Source organism: Lepidochelys kempii, chromosome 11 (assembly GCF_965140285.1).
Source record: "Lepidochelys kempii isolate rLepKem1 chromosome 11, rLepKem1.hap1, whole genome shotgun sequence".
Taxonomy (NCBI): domain Eukaryota; kingdom Metazoa; phylum Chordata; order Testudines; family Cheloniidae; genus Lepidochelys; species Lepidochelys kempii.
In genome coordinates this window covers 12889774-12904799 of record NC_136390.1, presented here as the reverse complement: position 1 = coordinate 12904799, position 15026 = coordinate 12889774, and the positions used below count along the sequence as shown (strand labels likewise).

General features: G+C 39.6%; 1 protein-coding gene across 7 annotated transcripts in view; it reads left to right on the top strand.

The window, feature by feature from the left end:
* The window catches only part of HEG1 (heart development protein with EGF like domains 1), a 93489-nt gene that overhangs the window by 27049 nt on the left and 51414 nt on the right, over positions 1-15026 (top strand). For 5 of the 7 annotated variants that reach the window (XM_078854788.1, XM_073305160.2, XM_073305159.2 and 2 more), the window contains exons 2-9: positions 2288-2632; positions 3445-3771; positions 6483-6815; positions 8357-8698; positions 10420-10761; positions 11336-11680; positions 12413-12754; positions 14209-14550. In XM_078854788.1, coding sequence (XP_078710914.1) covers positions 2288-2632; positions 3445-3771; positions 6483-6815; positions 8357-8698; positions 10420-10761; positions 11336-11680; positions 12413-12754; positions 14209-14550 — 2718 coding nt within the window. The remainder of the gene's footprint in view (positions 1-2287; positions 2633-3444; positions 3772-6482; positions 6816-8356; positions 8699-10419; positions 10762-11335; positions 11681-12412; positions 12755-14208; positions 14551-15026) is intronic. The other 2 variants (XM_073305161.2, XM_073305162.2) reach the window with 2 other exon arrangements.

Sequence of the window (15026 nt, the reverse complement as noted above, 5' to 3'; positions counted from 1 at the left end):
ACTCCCGGCTGCAGCCCCCGATTCCCAGCCGCAGCCCCCAGCTCCGGGCTCGACTGTGGGCTCGCTCCTGGCTGAGGCCCCAGCGGAGCACCAGCCCCGCCCCCAACCGCGACCCTCTACCGCAGTCCTGCTTCTAGGAGGGAGGTGCAGACCAGGTAAGGGGGGGTGGACAAAAATGTTTGGGGACCACTGCTGTAATGGAACCAAGAAGCTGACTAATGAACAGTGGCTGTTCAGTCCTTTTTTAGGAGCAGATTTGTAAAGTTATGTAGGGGCCTAAAGATGCAGGTAGGTGCTTTTGAAAATCTCAGGGTGCCTAACTCCCATTGGTTTCCTGGGGGCTGTGGAGTCTCTGGATGCAGGAGGCACGGTGCAGAGCTGGCTCAACTTTCTCACAGTAGAGTCTGGCACAGGGAGGAGGAGTGAAAAGCAAAGATGCTCACAACTCTTTTTGCTTCTCTATGGATGCCCCCTCCCCACCTGATGCTGCCTGGGAACACAGCTTTTGCAGCCTGTCAGAACTGGCCAGCGAGGAGTGGTCCGAGTCAAATCTGAATGGCATCCAAAACCAGATGGGACCTATTTTCCAGTTTGGACACAGTCAGATCACAGCCCAGTTCTCCTGAGATTTCCATTATCCACAATGGCTGAAATTTGTTTCGGGAGATTTCTTCTACTTAGGGACGAAGTCTCTCGAGAACAACTTGTTAGGTTTTGGTGCTGGGCCTCAAACCTGGGCCTGAATGATAGCCCTGAATCAGCCTTGACTGCCAGAAGAAATCTAATCTAGCTCTGAATGCCACCTTCTCTCTGAATACAACCGTACCTGTTCAAAGTGACACACCAGCAGTAGAATGCTTGTACTATGTTGAAAATGTTTTCAATTACGAACTTCAAAAGTAAGTCTGGTCAAAAAGTAAAATAGGGCAGGATAAATGTTTTTGATATTTTCCAATAGATGACTTTTTTTTATTGACATTGTGATGGAAAAACAGGCTAAAAATTTCTCCAAAATCTTGTCTCATTTTTTGACCTCGTACAGAGTGGGTGAAATTTTTGACATTTGAAAATATGACTATTTTTAATTGAAGTTTCAAATTCTGATGAGGAGCAGGGAAGGATGACGTATTTGGGGGGAAATTTAAAGAAAAATTACATCTCATTTTCCTATTAGCCGTACTGAATAGTTTTTACTGACTTATTTCCATTTCCCCTCGATCACTGTCTTTTTCAGACTTTGTACAGAATGTGATTGAAATTGCTGCACACATCTAGTTGATCACTGCACGTTATGTAGATTTAACTGTTGAAGCCACTTTCAGAAGTAATCATCATAAAATGATGCCACTTATCCTCAGAGAACATTAGAGGCACTATTGTGATAGCTAGGATTCACTTCATGGTAATAACTAATTACACTTTCCCTTGATTGCTCACTTTCATCTACAGACCTCAAAGGGATGTACAAAGATAGGTCAGCACTATGATTATCAGACTGTTTCACAGGTGGAAAATAGAGATTAAGGCCCTGTTATACAAGAGTTCCCATCAACCCAGAGTGCTTCATTTTTGGGGTGCACAATATGGGGTACCCAGTCTGACATTTAGAGATACAGAGAAGCAACCGCCTCTCTTAACATCAACATTAAAGTAATAGCACACAGCTGTGGTGGAGTGAAATGAGGATAGAGTAGGGAGACCAATGTTTTGTTTCTGATTCTACGAGAGACAGTGGCCAAAATTTTCTAATGCAGCCCTAATATTTTGGTGTCTCCCTTTTTTGTTGGCTAGATTATACCAACCTCTGACTTTAAAGTACACTTTTCATCTTATTATCCAGGAAGAGAGAAGTTTCTAAACTCCAGTTTTTTAAACCACTGAAATTCCTGATAGATCTTCCATTACTAATAGTTGGCTTCCAAGACTAATTGTCCTGGAGGTACCAGCTCTTTTAGGGATTCCAGTTTATAAGTATTCCATCAATAATTTCTTTTTAAGGGATTCATTTTTACTATTTTTAGAGTAATTCTCCCGAACTGTTTCCCAGACAAAGAGAAGGAACCAAATGCAGCATGGCTTACATTGCACAAACTCATTGATTTTTGAATTTGACATCATGGGCTAGATTCTGCTCTCATTTACACTGGTGTAAACCCAAAGAATCTCCATGAATTTCAGCTTAATTACTCCAGATTTCCCCCTGTGTAACAGAGATCAGAATCTGATTCTGCAGACTTGGTATTCATGCAGATAAAAAAAATGTCACTTCCCTTTTCCTCCCTTTCAGTCATTGGAAGCGGCTATCAGACACTTAGAAGTTCAGATATTGACATGAGGACTTCCAGTTCTCCTATGGACAATATGGAGACACTGACTACATTCTCCATAAGTGGAGAGAGGACGTTGCTGTCTATAACAAACAGTGCCATGTCTACAACTGCAACAGAAAGCACCACCTCTTATACAGAAATGATCAGATCTTCAGATTTAACCCAGCACTCCTATTCAGTAGAGCAGAACAGAAGAAATAGCTCCTCAAGTGAGATGTATTTCACTGAGCCTGGAACGGAGCCTTTGATTGCACATTCTTCAGAGATACCAACCTATTCATCTTCACAAAGTGATCCTCCAGGTGAGTTTTATCATCCATAAGAGCAGTAGTCTTGGTAAACCCCACCCAATACTCTGCACCAAATGTAAGTAATGATTTATAAAGGAATCGTGCCCTGTTGTTGGGTAACTATATTCTAGGACATTCCTAATTTCAGGGGGTGATTTTTTTTTTAAAGAAAGGTGATCTGTTTTTTTCTGTGAGCTTCTTAGAAGCTTCATTTGTCATTCTTGACCAACCAATGACATGGAGAGGGAGTCCATTATTGGTAATTTATGTTAACCATACATATGTCTCTAAGTTATTGAGCTCAGCCATCCAACCCTTCTGAATTTCATTACAAACATTAAGGCGACTAACATCATTTTCTTATTTATAGGTAGAGATCCTGCATAGAAAGGTTTCAGTCAGTGATTTTTTTCTTAGACCCTTATCCTGAAAACACTTAACTTTCTTCATGCACATGTCCCATTGACTGTGACCAGGAGTACAGCGGTGTACATGCTTGAGTTTTTGCAAAAGCAGCAGAGCTATGGGTTGTTGTTTTTTTTTCCCCTAGTGATTGAAAAATTCTCACATGTGCTATATGTGTCTGATTACAGCGTTCACACTTAAAAACATGCTTAATTCCACTGGATAATTAGACAATATCACCCCAGTATTTGCAGTATTCTCTGTGTGAAGTATAGGGAAGTTTAGGTAAGAGTGCAAATATTGTAGCAACTTTAGCTACTTGTATAAGCCAAAATTGGCATGTCTTTAAGAGCTGCCACTGTAGGTGCTGTTAGCACAACAACAATACAAATATTTTAATTCTCCTTATTGTATTTCAGCCATTGGAAGCAGCCACAAGACAGCTAGCATCTGGGATATGGAAAAAAAGACTCCTAGTTCTCATACTGATAGTTTGTACATTTCACCCACATTCAGCAGAGGTGGGGAGAGGACAATACAGTTGCTAACAAACAGCATCACTTCGATTAATTCACTAAAAAGCGCCTCTTCTCATTCAGAAATTGCCATGTCTTCAAATCTATCCCACTCCTCAGCTTCTATATCACCGTCTGGAGGAAGTAATAGATCGTCAACTATCGCTGATCTCCCTGAGTCTTCAACAGGGCCTTTACTTATATATTCGCCTTTAAAGAGTGGTCTCCCAGGTGAGCTTTACAGTCCGGAGGCTTGTCATTTCACAGTAAAAATATGATAAAATGTCATTTTTTGAAAATATAGGAATAATAGTACTAAGCACTTAGCAATTTTTATTGAAAATTTAGAGAGGGTTCAAGAATTATTTAATAGCTGTAAAATATGCCTTGCAGTTAAGAGATTTGCAGTAAGAGATTTAAAGAACTCAATCTACTTAGCAAAGATAAGGTTAAGAGCTGCCTTGAGCATAATTAGGTATCTGATAGTAGATTCCTCTTTTATTTAGCAGACAAAGGCATAACAAGACCTAGTTGCTGGAAATCGAAGCCAGACAAATTCAAACTGGAAATAACTTGCAGATTTTTACTAATCAGGGTAATTGAGCATTAGAACAATTTTCTGAGGGGCAGGAGGGATTCTCGTGAAATCTTTAAATCAAGTTTGGAAGTCTTGCTGAAAAGATACATGCTCTAGCTCCATCACAGGTCATTAAGCTTGATACAGGAATCGATTGTTGACATTCTATGGCTGTTAAGCAGGCAGTCAGACTAGATCACCATGGTCTTTTCTGACCTTAGAATCTGAAAAGTGCTTTTCAGCCATAAATCTCATAAAGCTTCAAAAGGATGGGTAAGTATCATTATTCTAATATTACAGATAGGAAAACAGAGGTAGAGAGAGGTTAAATGGTTTGACTGAGGTCACAAAGGAAGTCTGTAACAGAGCCAGCATGCAAACCTAGGCCTCTTGAGTCTCAGTCTTGTTTGCTACCTATTGGAACAAATGGCTTCCTCTGAATTGTGTCCTTTTGTCAGAAATTCACACTAAAGGCCACTCTAGATTTCATGAGTCAATAATATTTTTGTAATGGTTCAGTTATTCTTGGAGATTCTGAAATGCTTTTTTGTAAAGCGTTGTGGGACCTACTGATGAAAAGTGCTATGTAAGAGCCAGGCCTGATTAGTAGTTGTACTTCTTGAACAACTAACTGAGGTGGAGAGGGAGGTCATTATCGGTAATTCACACTTTGTGCACTTAGGCCATACATTTAAGAAAGATCCTTTGTACTCAGTCTCCCAGATATGCTGAACTTAATTGCAAACACGCTATGGTATTTTTATTATTTATTTATGATGACTTTTTAAAAATAATTTTTATTCTATTATTTTATATTTTTGGGGATTTACTGTATTGTTCTTTTAGTGCTAACAGTGTGATAGGCCCTCTCCAACAGATGTCGATCATGCATTCTAAGGCCCTGATCCTGCAAGCTGATCTGTCCCCACATGAAACTCAGTGACTTCACTGGGGAACCGGTCCACCTGCATGGGTCTGTTTGCAGGGTCAGGGTCTACATGGACAACATACAGACAGGGGAGGGACAAAGGGGAAAATGCAAAAGCAATGCAGTTTGGTGAAGTTCAGTATGCATCTTTGTTCATTGATTTTTTTTTCCTTAACTGATCCTTTAATAGATTTTTAGCCATTATTTTATCAATGGTTGGTTGTCCAACTGGGAGAACATATCTAGTTGGATCCCCTTAGGGTCTGTCCTGGGTCCAATAGAATTCAATATTTTCATTAACGACATAGATGATGGAGTGGAGAGTGTGCTTATAAAATTTGCAGATGACACCAAGCGGGGAGGGGTTGCTAGCACTTTGGAGGACAGGATTAGAATTCAGAATGATCTTGATAAACTGGAGAATTGGTCTGAAATTGAGAAGATGAAATTCAATAAAGACAAGTTCAAAGTACTGTCCTTAGGAATTAAAACTCAAATGCACAAATACAAAATGGGGACTAACTGGCTCGGCAGCAGTACTGCAGAAAAGAGTCTGGGGACTAGAGTGGATCACAAATTGAATATGAGTCAACAGTGTGATGCTGCTGCAAAAAAGACAAATGTCATTCTGGGATGAATTAACAGGAGTGTCGTATGTAAGACATGGGAGGTAAATGTTCCACTCTACTTGGCACTGATGAGGCCTCAGCTGGAGAGCACTGTGTCCAGTTTTGGGCACCACACTTTAAGAAAGATATGAACAAGTTGGAGAGAATCCAGAGGAGAGCAACAAAAATGGTAAAAGGGTTAGAAAACATGACCTCAAAGGAAAGATTGAAAGAATTGGGCCTAGAGAAGAGAAAACGGGGGGGGGGGGGAAATCTGATAAGTCTTCAAATAGTAAAAAGTTGTTATAAAGAGGATGGTGTTCAATTGTTCTCCATGTTCACTGAGGGTAGGATAAGAAATAATTTGCTTAGTTTGCAGCAAGGGACATTTAAGTTAGATATTAGGAAAAAATTTCTAACTACAAGGCTGGTTAAGCACAGGAACAGGTTCCCTGAGGAGGCTGTAGAATCCCTGTCATTGGATGTTTTTAAGAACAGGTTAGACGAACACCTCTCAGGGATGGTCTAGGTATAGTTAATCTTACCTCAGCACAGGGGGAAGTACTAGATGACCTTTTTGAGGTCCATTCCAGCCCTACATTTCTATGACTCTATGAGTAGACATCTGTCAATACTTGTTGGGTTTCCTCGGTATAAAGGTTTCAGTCAATAATTTCTTTCCATGGTATCATTTATTTTCTCCAAGCTGCAAAATTTTCACTTTCCCCGCTACATACAAACTGTGAATCTGAGTATTATTGGAAGAAAAATTGTCAAAGTGTTTTGACTTATGAGAATGGAATTTTAATATTTCTTTATCCTATTTCAGCCATTGAAGGTAGCCATCAGCCAATTAGCGGCTCAGAGAAAAATATTGCCAGTTCTCACATTGCCAGTACATACATTTCAACTACATCCACCAGAGCTGGAGAGGGGATGTTACAATCTCTAATAAACAGCGGCAGATCTTCTAATGCAACAGGAAGCTCTACTTCTGGTACTGAAATGTCCAGCTCTTCGTATTTAACCCAGTCGTCATCTATATCTTCTATAGCACTGACCAGTGGAATTAATATCTCATTGGCTGCCACAGATTTCACAGAGCCTTCAACAGATCCTTTGCTTACACCGTCGCATTCTGCTTCAGAAACTGCTTCCAAAGGTAAGCATTATTAGTCCACTAGCTTGCTGTTTTAAAGTTTTTTAAATTTATTTTAAAAAGCCTTTGTGAACAAAATGCCTAATTATTCTTTTACTAGAGGAGGAATAATATAATATTTTGCACTTATATAGCCTTTTCCCATAGATATCAACAAAATTCACAGCTAGGTATCCATGGGTAGGTATCATTACTAGAGCTTGTGGGAAAATGGAGGTGTGGTTTGGATTTTTGGTGGAAAATTTCAACTTTTTGTAGAAAAACTGAAAAGTTTTTGGTTTTCAGGGTTTTGATTTTTTGATACTTAGTCAAAAATTTTACACAGAAAGCTGACACTTTTCATGAAAATTTTATTTAGTCAAAATCCAATTTTCTGTCAAAAAATAGTTTTTACTATCTCTAAGTCATGCATGACCTCCAGTCATGCATCAAAGCTGGGATTTGAACCCAAGTCTCCTGAGTGTTTGTCCTTTGCTATATCTGTTGGACCATACTGCTGCCTGTGAACTGAGTCCGGTCATCAGTAATTCAAACTAAAGGCCGTGCTGACTTTGTTGTGTCCACTAAGATTTGTGGTTCTTGGCCAGCTACACTGGAGAAGGAGTCTTAATATCCACTTATCCCACCCCTTAGCATCACATGTGTTTTTGAATATCTCTAAGGGTTTGTCTACACTGGGACACTATTACACAGCAAGCCACTAGTTTGCCATGCAGCAATATCCTGTGTGGACAATGCTGTGGTGCACAAATGGTATGTCTACACTGCCATTAAACACCCACAGCTGGCTCATGTCAGCTGGCTCAAGCTGCTGGGCTGTTTAATTGCGGTGTAGACTTTCAGGCTTGGGCTGGAGTCCAGACTCTGGGACCCCGCAGGGGAGGAGGGTCCCAGAGCCCAGTCTCCAACCTGAGCCGAAACAGCCTGATAGTCAGAGCCCCACAAGCCGAAGTCAGCTGACACAGTCCAGCTGCAGGTGTTTAATTGAAGTGTAGCCATACCCTAAAAGTTCCAGGAGCATTGGCCATGTCTGCTTGTATAGTAAGTCAAAGAATGGTCCAGGACTTCTACTGCATTATAGCAGTGTCCACACTGGATGTTAGCATGCAGCAAGCTAGTGCACTATAGAGTCCCACCTTGTCTTGCTGCACAGTAACATCTCATGTAGACAAGCCCTTAGTTATTCAGTGTTCTAAGCGTGCTGAATTAAATTCCAAATATTTTTGTTGTTTTGTAATTTGTAAGTGCTAGCAGCATGGAATGCAAAGCAATATCACTGAATGATGAAGTTAAGCATGCTGATAGTTATTGCCACAGTTTTTTTAGTTGCACTTTTCATGGTTTATGTTAATTTTTTGCAAGTACTAATTTCACATGTTGTTCCTCACTATAAAGGGTTCAGATCTCTCTAAACTAGCAATTTCTCCAGAATGAAAAGTACCCGTATTCAATATTCATACATGCACTATTTGCATCAGGGTGATATGAGAAGAAAATATATCTGGATTTATGTATATGGAATTATAATCTTTATAATCTTTTAGCCGTTGGAAGTAGCCACCAACCAATTAACATCTCAGCTACAGAAAAAAGGACTTCTGTTTTGCATACCACCAGTACATACATTTCAACATCATTCACCAGAGGTGGAGAGAGGACGTTAAGGTCTCTAATGAACAGCAGCATATTACCTGATGTAGCAGACAGCTCCACTTCTGACTTAGAAAATACCAAGTCTTCAGATTTACTGCAGCCCTCGTCTCCTGGAGCACAGGCTGGAGGAAGTAACATCTCATCAAGTGACTTCACTGAGCCTTCCACAGAGCCTTTGCTTACACATTCTTCCAAGGTCCCAAGTTATTCGTCTTCCCCAAATGATTTTGCAGGTGGGTTTTGTGATTCCCAACTGTTTAATGCACCATTTACAAATAAAAAACAATAAAAAGTACCTCCCATCCCCCAAAACTGAGTCAACTCTTTTTTTTTTTTAAGAATCAGTTGCTCTTTAATTCAGACTCATACTTATCTAACGTCCTTATATGCCCCCCGTCACCACAGTATCTGAGCACCGCATAGTCTTTAGCGTATTTCTCCTCACAACACCCTTGTGAGGTAGGGAAGGGCTGTTATCCCCATTTTGCTGATGGGGAGCTGAGGCACAGAGAGACTGACTGGTCCAACATCACCTAGGTAATCTGTGGCCGACCAGGTGTTTGGACTTGGTTCCCCTTATGGTCCTAAGCTAGCACTCTAACAACCTCTCTTTTAGACTGTTCTTAATATTTTAACAGCCTTTTTCCCTTTTTAAATCGCAATCCATTTTTTCTTTACAATGCAACCATTTTTTCTCTGCCAGATTTTGCCACCATTGCCCATGTCCACCTGTGTCATATCCTGCAGGTACTCTCATTATGATATATGGGACTACATGCATTGTAAGATATGACAGTGTAAAATTGGAGATTCAGGCACGTAGTGATTCTGTACCAACTGGCAGGACTGACAAAGGCATGCAACTTTGGATGGCGTACCTTGAAACTATACCTGTGGGTGGTACTTTTAAATACTTCTATAGGTGTTGAATTTCAGTTCCCAACTTCACTGAATTTCATTACCTACTTTGCTTTAGTAGCGCATTTTATGGCTTTTTTGAGCCCACTTTTTACAAAAGAGCGAAAGTTTCTAAAGATTCCTGGATATAAAGGCTCGGATTCTCTTCTGTGCTGAGATCAGTGCAGGACGATGGGAACTAGCATGAAGCAATTTACACCTCCCTGATTTGCATGGTGTGTTGGCCCTGACACAAAAGCATAAATTAGAGCATTTTAGGGAATGCTCTAACTTACACTACCTGACTTTCACCTTATTGGACAATGAGCCTATCGAGAATTATGCCCTGTCAGACCCCCTGGCCATTCCCAATATGACTCCAATACTCCACCTTCCAGGATGTGTGTGAGGGGCAGTTGGTGTAGAAGCCAGCTATGCCAACTGAGGACTCCCCTATGCCTGGGGAATTTTCTGCTGGCCATTAAGAGGCAGATCCATCACTCTCTGTTAACCTTTCTGCTTTAGATCAGCCACAAGAATCAATCTAAGTGATAGATTTCACTCAATTTTCTTTTAAGAAATTATCAGTTTCTAAAGACTGAAAAGTTTCCACATTTATTTTCATATGCCTTTTATATATATATATATATATATATCAATGAAATGTGTTGTTAAGCTAACAGTGTAAGTCAGTGTACCACATTTTATGAGTGTACAAAAGTGCCAGCTACTTGACTGGCTTGGTTCATAATTTATAATAATTCTAATGCATTATTCCTACTGTTAGGTACTTACTGTGTCAGCATTTTTGGAGAGACCTGCTTATAAAAATTGCAATCAGTGGAAAAGATTTGTTTTTTTTTAATGCACAATGATTAATACCCCACAGATTTTATTCTTCATTATAAGCCATATTCATTGCATACCTTAATTTAAGTTAGAGTTAAACTTTGGATTTATTATTTATTTATTTTGGGCAAAATGGATTATAGAACTTGCAAATCAATTTTCATTTGTCCACATTGAATTGAATTTCTATCTTTTAATCCCGTTTCAGCCATAGTACGTAGCAACCAAGCAATTAGCAGCTCAGCTACAGAAAAAAGAACTTCAGTTTTACATACCACCACTCCATATATTTCAACAACATTGATCAAAGGTGGTGAGAGGACATTAAGATCCCTAACAAACGGCAACATATCACCTGATGCAGCAGAAAGCTCCACTTCTAATTTAGAAAATACGAAATTTTCTGATTTAACCCAGGCTTCAACCGCTGTAGCACAGGCTGGAGCAAGTAATACCTTATCAACTGACTTCACTGACCCTTCAACAGAGGTGTTGCTTACACATTCTTCCAAGAGCTCAAGTTATTTGTCTTCACCAAATGATCTTGCAGGTGGGTTTTGTGATTCCACAGTTGGTTCGTGCACCATTAAAGAAAATCATAAAAAGGGCCTTCCACCCACCAAATATTGAGTCAAACTCTTTTTTTAAAGGAATCGGTTGTTTTTTTAACTCAGAATTATACCAATCAAAATTACTTATATGACCCTCTGTTACCATAGTATCTGAGTATATGAAAGTGGACCACATCTTCTTAACGGGAGAGTGCCTACCACCTGGCTAGTTTGGGCCATGCTTTATTTATAATCATTTCAATGTATCATTCGAAGTCTAATGAAATTCATTCTGGTCCGTACCTTCCACCCTTGGAGAGTCCTTCTTATGAAAGTTTAAATCAATAGAAATTGTATTGTTTTTTAAAGACCTTGTGATTTATACACAGTTTGTTGTTCTTGATCTCGTTTTTATAAGCCAAATTCATCCCATATTTACTCCCTTTAAATTGATGGAATGATATGTGGGACATAATTGGTTCTGTATTTCAGGACAAAATTATTGTGGACCTCAAAAATCCAGTCAGATATGGGAATATCAAATTTAATTTCCGTTTTTAAATCCCATTTTAGCTATTGGAAGTAGCCACCAACCGATTAACATCTCAACTACAGAAACAAGGACTTCTGATGTGCATACTTCCAGTACCTATATTTCAATGACATTCACCGCAGGCTTAGAGAGGACCTTAACGTCTCTAACAAACAGCAGCAGCACATTGCCTGATGCAGCAGAAAGCTCCACTTCTAATTTAGGAAATATCAACTCTTCAGATTTACCCAAGCCCTCATCTGCTGTAGCCCAGGCTAGAGGAAATAATATCTCATCAAGTGATTTCACTGAGCCTTCCACAGAACCTTTGCTTACACATTCTTCCAAGATCCCAAGTTATTCGTCTTCCCCAAATGATCTTGCAGGTGGGTTTTGTGATTCCCCGGTTGGTTAGTGCACCATTCAAAAAAATGATAAAAAGAGCCTCCCACCCACCAAATATTGATTCAAACTCTTTTTTAAAGGAATCAGTTGTTTTTTTGACTCAGAATTATACCAATCAAAATTACTTATATGACCCTCTGTTACCATAATATCTGAGTTGTCCATCAACATAAGTTAGAGAAGTTGAGGGGCTACTCCAGCTTACACCAGATGGCTATCTCCCAACTGAACCATAAGCTTTTTGAGAATTATAATGCAAGCATGCCCTGTCCTGCCCCCTCCCCAGCCCCAATGTGCTTCCACTATTCCACTTTCCAGGCGGGGTATGACGGGCAGTTGAAGTAGAACCTTTCTGTGCCAGTTGAGAGATCCCCTACACCGGAAGAATTTTCTTCTGGCCAGTTAAGGCCAGAATCCATCACTCTTTGCCTAATCATTTCAATGCATCATTCCAAGACTAATGAAATTCATTCTGGTCCGTACCTTTCACCATTGGAGAGTCCTTCTTATGAAAGATTCAATCAGTAGAAAATATTTTTTTAAAATACCCTGTGATTCATACACAGCTTGTTTTTCTTAATCTTGTTTTTATAAGCCAAAGTCATCCCATATTTAGCTCCTTTTAAATTGATGGAATGATATGGACCAAATTGGTCCTGTATTTCAGGGCAAAATTATTATAGAACTCACAAAATCTTTTCATCCCACTTTAGGTATTGGAAGTAGCCACCAACCAATTAGCATCTCAGCTACAGAAACAAGGACGTCTGATGCGCATACTTCCAGTACCTATATTTCAACAACATCCATCAGAGGTGAAAAGAGGACATTAAGGTCTCTAACCTACAGCAGCACCTTGCCAGATGTGTCAGACAGCTCCACTTCTTACTTAGAAAATACCAAATCTTCAGATTTACCGCAGCCCTCGTCTGCTGTAGCCCAGCCTGGAGGAAATAATATCTCATCAAGTGATTTCACTGAGCCTTCCACAGAGCCTTTGCTTACACATTCTTCCAAGATCCCAAGTTATTCATCTTCCCCAAATGATCTTGCAGGTGGGTTTTGTGATTCCCCGGTTGGTTAGTGCACCATTCAAAAAAATGATAAAAAGAGCCTCCTACCCACCAAATTCTTTTTTAAGGAATCAGTTTTTTCAACTTAGAATTATACCAATCAAAATTACTGATATGACCCTCTGTTACCATAGTATCTGAGTGGTCCATCAACATAAGTTAGAGAAGTTGAGAGGCTACTCCAGCTTACACCAGCTGGCTATCTCCCAACTGAACCATAAGCTTATTGAGAATTATAATGCAAGCATGCCCTGTCCTGCCCCCTCCCCAGTCCCAATGTGTTTCCACTACTCCACTTTCCAGGCGGGGTATGACGGGCAGTTGAAGTAGAAGCTTTCTGTGCCAGTTGAGAGATCCCCTACACCGGAAGAATTTTCTTCTAGCCAGTTAGGGCCAGAATCCATCACTCTTTGCCTGAACTGGGTGAAATTTTTCTGACCAAAATTTTTTTTCTGTGAAAAATGAAGATGTGGTGATACTGAAATGTGCTGTGATTTCATGTCACTTCCACCAAATTCTTCAGGTGAAAAACCCCAACAAAAAGTACAAAAAAAAGGTCAAAACATTCCTTTTGACATTTTGGAAATGAATTGTTTTAATTTTTCAGTTTGCTATGACTTTATTTAGAAATATCCTTCAATTTTATTTTAAAAAGCAAAAATATTTTAAAAGTACTTGAAATCAAAATGAAACTTTTTTGTTTGATGGAAATGAATTTTTTTAACTTTTTGTTTCACGAAAAATTTGTGTTTTCAATGCCAAATTTAGTTTTTGGGGGTGTTTTTTTGGGGGGGAGGAAGGCAGTGGGGGAAGTGGGAGTTGGAATTGCCAGAGACCTGAAAAGTCTGTTTTTCATAGAGCTCTCTGTGCAACCTTTCCCCTCTGGAACAACTACAGGAATTTAAGCCACAGGTTTCACTCAGTAATTTTCTTTTCAGTAATATCCATTTTCTAAAGACTGAATAACTTCCAGATTTGTTTCCCCACGCGGTGTCTATATGTATCAATAAATAAGTGTTATTAAACTAACAATGTACGAAAATGGATCACATCTTCTTAACGGGAGAGTGCCTACCACCTGGCTAGTTTGGGCCATGCTTTATTTATAATCATTTCAATGCATCATTCCAAGTTTAATGAAATTCATTCTGGTCCATACCTTTCACCATTGGAGAGTCCTTCTTATAAAAGTTTCAATCAGTTTTCAATCTTAAAATATATTGTTTTTAAATACCCTGTGATTTATACACAGTTTGTTGTTCTTGATCTCGTTTTTATAAGACAAACTCATCCCATATTTAGCTCCCATTAAATTGATGGAATGATATGTGGGACATAATTGGTCCTGTATTTCAGGGCAAAATTATTGTGGACCTCAAAAATCCAGTCAGATATGGGAATATCAAATTTAATTTCCATTTTGAATCCCATTTTAGCTATTGGAAGTAGCCACCAACCGATTAACATCTCAACTACAGAAACAAGGACTTCTGATGTGCATACTTCCAGTACCTATATTTCAATGACATTCAGCTCAGGCTCAGAGAGGACCTTAACATCTCTAACAAACAGCAGCACATTGCCTGATGCAGCAGAAAGCTCCACATCTAACTTAGGAAATATCAACTCTTCAGATTTACCCAAGCCCTCAACTGCTGTAGCACAGGCTGGAGGAAATAATATCTCATCAAGTGATTACACTGAGCCTTCCACGGAGCCTTTGCTTACGCATTCTTCCAAGATCCCAAATTATTCATCTTCCCCAAATGATCTTGCAGGTGGGTTTTGTGATTTCCCCGGTTGGTTAGTGCACCATTCAAAAAAAAATGATAAAAAGAGCCTCCCACCCACCAAATATTGATTCAAACTCTTTTTTAAAGGAATCAGTTGTTTTTTTGACTCAGAATTATACCAATCAAAATTACTTATATGATCCTCTGTTACCATAATATCTGAGTTGTCCGTCAACATAAGTTAGAGAAGTTGAGGGGCTACTCCAGCTTACACCAGATGGCTATCTCCCAACTGAACCATAAGCTTTTTGAGAATTATAATACAGGCATGCCCTGTCCTGCCCCCTCCCCAGTCCCAATGTGCTTCCACTATTCCACTTTCCAGGCGGGGTATGACGGGCAGTTGAAGTAGAAGCTTTCTGTGCCAGTTGAGAGATCCCCTACACCGGAAGAATTTTCTTCTGGCCAGTTAAGGCCAGAATCCATCACTCTTTGCCTAATCATTTCAATGCATCATTCCA